Raw genomic sequence first — 5,272 nt, 5'->3', positions numbered from 1 at the left:
CAGAGACGTTCACCGGTGCGTAACTGATGACATCATCAAACTGGATTATCTCAGGGAGAGCACTATTGTTTGAGACAAAATGTTAAAAATAAATATGGCACTTTTTCCCTAACTTCAGTTAAATGTTTTATTTATTTTTGTGCAGATGATGTTTATGTATGGAATACATCCAGTGGGGTATCAAAAAGCAGGTATAAATGTCCCTGACAGGAGTTATGTGATGTCACCTTGATATCAGTTAATATTGGAATTTAAGTGTTGAACAATATCAGCAGTGGTGGGCAGCACTAATCTAAAAATTAGTTCCACTAGCCCTAAAACACTAACTCAAATATTTAGATCCCCTAATTCTAAAGCACTAACACACTAAAAATTTTAGCAAAAGCTCATTTTAAAGCACTACAATAACTCAGTCAACCCATGAACATTCTTCAACAGACAACATGAGTCACATGTTGATCTCTTAAGACTTATCATTGACATTCCACAGCTGTGTTAGGCTTAATTTATTGTCACCTGGTGGATAAGTGACACATATGAACAAAATGTGACAGTTTTCACCCTCAGCTGTTAACATTAAYGTTGATCAATAACGTTTATAGACCTCAGTTAGTGCTTCTAAATTTAGACTATAAATTTAGCAAGTGCTAATCCACTTATGAAGTTTAAAATTAGCAAAATCCCTAAAGCACTAATCAGGTAGTTAGTTCCCCTTTTAGTGCTTTAGTGCTTTAGGTGAACTGTGCCCACCACTGAATATGGGCAAAGAGTCAACATGTAACATCTCTAGGAATGACCGCCTCTGATTGGTCACTCAGTTTGGGTTGGAGTGTGGCTGAATGTCAGACYCACCTCTCCATCAGGTCCAGCCTCAGCTGGCGGCCGTGCGGCAGCGTCACCAGCTCCAGACCCGAGGACACGCCCATCTGGCCTTTCAGCTGCGGGGTCACGCAGAGGATCCTCGCAACCTGCCGGGCGATAAACGTTGGACAGCTGCTCAAACAGTTTTCAGTTTGACGACTCAGCGTTTTATTGGGTTGTTTGTGTGCAGCCTGTAGCTCCAGTCTGACATGACAGCAGACGTGTCTCTATGTCTCTGTGTCTCTGTGTCTCTGCATCTCAGTGTCTCAGTGTCTCAGTGTCTCTGTGTCTCTGCGTCTCAGTGTCTCTGTGTCTCTGCGTCTCTGCGTCTCAGTGTCTCTGTGTCTCTGTGTCTCTGTGTCTCTGCGTCTCAGTGTCTCAGTGTCTCAGTGTCTCTGTGTCTCTCTGTCTCAGCATCTCTGCGTCTCAGCATCTCTGCGTCTCAGCGTCTCTGCATCTCAGCATCTCTGCATCTCAGCGTCTCTGCGTCTCAGCGTCTCTCTGTCTCTGTCTCTGCGTCTCTGTCTCTGCGTCTCTCTGTCTCTGTCTCTGCGTCTCTGCGTCTCTCTGTCTCTGCGTACCTGACAGTCGGCCATCAGCAGGTGCTGTGCGATGCTCTGGTGATCGTGGCTCAGCAGCAGCTCCTTCGCTCGCTTCAGAACAACCATCTCCAGCGGTTTGTTCTCGGCCGGCAGAAGMCGGGACCCGAAGTCGTACGGCCTGAACACGGACTCCGTCTCTACAACCGGGCGCTGGAAAACAAACGTCTCCTTTTCCCTCAAACCCTCCTCCTCCTCCTCCCTGCCAAGCTCCTCCTCCTCCTCGCTGGTGTTTTCCAAGGCAGCGATGGCGTGGTGGTAGGAGCTCCTGTCGAGCAGCCTCTGCACGTCCACCTCCTGCTCCCGGCCCTCGCACCTCCCCTTCCCCCTCTCTCTCTTCAGCCTCTCCACGTAGCTGCAGACCGGCGGGCGTCGCTCCAGGTCGAAGTTCTGGAACTTCAGGAGCAGGTCAGCGGGGGTCGGCGGCAGCGGCTTCGTCCGTCCCGTCGTCACCTCTGAGTCAGGAACACCTTCGGCGGGTGAAACCGCGGGAGAGCAAGAGCTGTGGGGGTCTGCGGGGGCGAGGGAGCGTTTTAGCTTYTGGGGCTTCGCTGGGACAGGAGGTCCTGGGGAGGCTGAGGGACGACAACCACAGAGTGGATACCAGCTCCAGATGTTTACACTTCACCTCAAATCAACAGCTAAATGTTCAAAACTACCCAGGTGTTCTAGCAACAACATTTAACTAGAGAAATTACACGTTTTGTGAAAATACTGTGGAGACTTTGAGAACTATGGAGGTAATTTTGTGTTTTTATTATTCAACCAAACACAAAAGCAATTTTAATTGAAATTTTTCAATCAAAAACTGAAACATTTTTTCACATATCAGAAATCTTTGGTTGAATCTCAAAGAGAGAGAACATGAACATCTGGGCGGGGCCTAAGGAGGAACTATGTAAGACATGTCCCCATTGGTTAGTGCGGACTGAAGCGATTTCCTGGTGCACCTCCTTCGAATGTTGTCAATACATTAAATGGCCGTTTTTTAAATTGAAATAGCTTTTTTGTTTGGTTGAAATTATTATTATTACTTTTTGATTGGTTGAAATGATCATTTTTATTGGAATTGTTTTAATTGAAATTACTTATTGGGATTGAAACTGCTTTGTGGTTCGATTGAACAATAAAAACACAAAATTACCTTCATAAAGAACCTGAGTTGTTTAAATTAAAGGAAGCAGTAAAGCTAAAAGCTAAAATAACGCTGACTTGGCAGTCCCACAATAAAATGTTTTCCAGCTGAACTTGGCTCCAGGTTGAGATATCTGAACTCCAACAAATTAAAATTGTCTTTGGAGAAAAAAAAATCAAACTAAAAGTTACCTCCACCCCTCCAGGAGGAAGCTAAAGTTTCCACACCTGTGGAGCTCAAAGAAGCTGCAGCCAGGCCGGTGGAGGTGGAGACGGAGGGGGGCATCAGGGGCTGGAGGCCGGGGGAGCGGGGCAGTCGAGCCAGGGACACTTTGCTGGGTTTGGGAGGCGGTTTGGGGCACAGCTGGCTGTCTGAACCACGGATTGCCTGATCTAAAAAAAAAAACCAGGTTTTATTATTAATATTGGTTATAAACTAATAAATCATTCAGTGTTGCTACACTTAACCTTTTAGATTTTCTGTGGACAGTTTCACATGACTTGWACAGGATGGATCAACACACAGTCTGTCTATTTTTAACGTCTAATAAAACATATAAATCAAACTGCCACAGGAGGACAGGAGGGAATTTAATTTCCTGTGCAGATTCTAGCATTGCAGGAGCAAACACTCAACAGAGATGGTGTCCGATTCATTTCAAACACCCACAGGAGCTTAAATTGTTCTCTGAGAGCCTAACAGCTTTATTTTTAGCTTTTCAATTAGACTCATCTGCCTGATATCCATATTCATTTATATGATTGATCAGAGAGCTGTCTGAAACAGGGTTGATGTATTTTATATTTAATTTAAATTTCTGGACTGGAATAAAATAGAAATAATTTATGTATTTTCATTTACTGCCAGTTTATATTTAACATAATCTTTTTTACAGGTTGTCCCCTATGGAGGACCGAAACTGACATAATTAGAAATAAAAGCATTTAAAAGCATTTAAAAACCAAGACACAGGTAAGTGATTTCCTACTTGCCTTTTTTTAACTAAACTTTAAACTTTAAGCTAAACTGAGGCAGCGCAAGCATGCACTGTAGATCTGCACATGGATCCTGCTCCTTCCTGTCTGTTGACCAATAGGAGAGGAGCTGACCCAAGAAGGCCGCTCATTTTATTTATCATTATGTCTGTTTCAGTCCTCCACAGTCCTCTGCATGTTTTTGTAAAATAAAAAATCTCACATATTTACATGTCTGGTTTTAAGCTCTGTTTCAATTTAAACTTTAAATATGTTCTTATTATAACAAGACACTTTACCAGGTGAAATAAAATAAAGTCCTGAATCAACCTTTGTTCTGTTAAGTTTAGTGTTTGTTAACAGTGGTGTCAGTATGTGAGTCACTGCTCCTTCAGGTCTTTGCTTACTTGTCTGAGGTGCTGYTAGTCTGTGTTGGACCGAGGGGCTCAGCATTGGTTCACTGCCGGTCCGAAACACCGGCGACTTGGGGCTGGGGAGATGCGGGTCGGGGGGYTGCGGGGGCAGGGGCTTGGATCCTGAAAGGATAAGAGAACAAAAACAAACAACAACAAAAAAGTGATTATTTGCAGAACGAGGCGAGCCTAATGATCAATTATCTGTTTCAGGTGGGCTTTTAATTTGAAAGGAAGGTGCAGAGWTTGTTTTCTCACCCAGAGGTAAGAAGCTTTCTGATTGGTGGGCCTTCAGTGGGCGTCGCCTCTCCTGGACTTGGTTCAGACTTGCTGGTTGGCTGCCGCAGCGATCTGCCAGCCTGAGAGGAAAAGTGTGAGCTAAACCTTTAGATTTAAAATCTTTGTTTTGTAATAGTAACAGTTTCGACTTTTTAATCCTTCCCCTCTCTTCTGCTTCTGCTCTGATCGGCTTCATGCTTTAATTCTCTTTTCTCACTCCTCTGTAATCACACAAAGAAGTCTTCTGTCCATCATGCTCAACGTCACATCTTCATGTTTAATCCTTGTTTACCGATGACACACTTCTGTTTACCCACRCCTTTTCTCTCTACAGGAGCTCTGACGCACATGATAAATGTATAAATAAACCAAAGGGATGGAAAGAAACACCTCAATGTCAAAAATCACCAGCAATATTTAGCTTTATTTTGCCTTTCACAAGAAAAAGAAAAAAAATAGGGATTAATTTTTCAAAGTCATATTTTCACTGTTATTCATACGTTTATAAATGTCATAGTTCCAAACTAAATATGTAGTGGTGAGCACAGTTCCCCTAAAGCACTAAAGCACTAATAGGGGAATTTTTTAAAATTCATTAGTGGATTAGCACTTGCTAAATTTAGAAGCACTAACTGATGTCTTTAAATGTAATTTATCAACATTATTGTTCACAGTTGAGGGTGAAAGCTGTCATACATTTTGTTCATAAGTGTGTCACTTATCTACAAGGTCACATGTGTTAAACCCAAGGCCCGAGGGCCAAATTTGGCCTGTGGGTGTCTCCCCTTTTGCCCGGCAAGGGCACTAAGTGACGACAATCTGCACACAGTAAATATTGTCTCATGTTGACTCTGATGAATGTTTCATGTGTCAACTGGGTTATTTTGATACTTTAGAATTAACTTTTGCTAAAATTTTCATCGCGTTAGTGCTTTAGAATTAGGGGACCTAAATATTTGAGTTAGTGCTTTAGAATTAGGGGACCTAAATATTTGAGTTAGTGCTTTAGGG

General features: G+C 43.1%; 1 protein-coding gene across 1 annotated transcript in view; it reads right to left on the bottom strand.

The window, feature by feature from the left end:
• The window catches only part of bcar3 (BCAR3 adaptor protein, NSP family member), a gene marked incomplete in the record, with an annotated part of 97,504 nt that overhangs the window by 5,188 nt on the left and 87,044 nt on the right, over positions 1-5,272 (bottom strand). Inside the window, 5 exon segments of the mRNA XM_014027086.1 lie at positions 853-968; positions 1,443-2,035; positions 2,787-2,987; positions 3,977-4,105; positions 4,241-4,341. Coding sequence (XP_013882540.1) covers positions 853-968; positions 1,443-2,035; positions 2,787-2,987; positions 3,977-4,105; positions 4,241-4,341 — 1,140 coding nt within the window.

This window comes from Austrofundulus limnaeus, unplaced genomic scaffold, assembly GCF_001266775.1.
Source record: "Austrofundulus limnaeus strain Quisiro unplaced genomic scaffold, Austrofundulus_limnaeus-1.0 Scaffold614, whole genome shotgun sequence".
NCBI classification, from domain to species: domain Eukaryota; kingdom Metazoa; phylum Chordata; class Actinopteri; order Cyprinodontiformes; family Rivulidae; genus Austrofundulus; species Austrofundulus limnaeus.
This window is presented reverse-complemented; position numbering and strand designations above follow the sequence as displayed.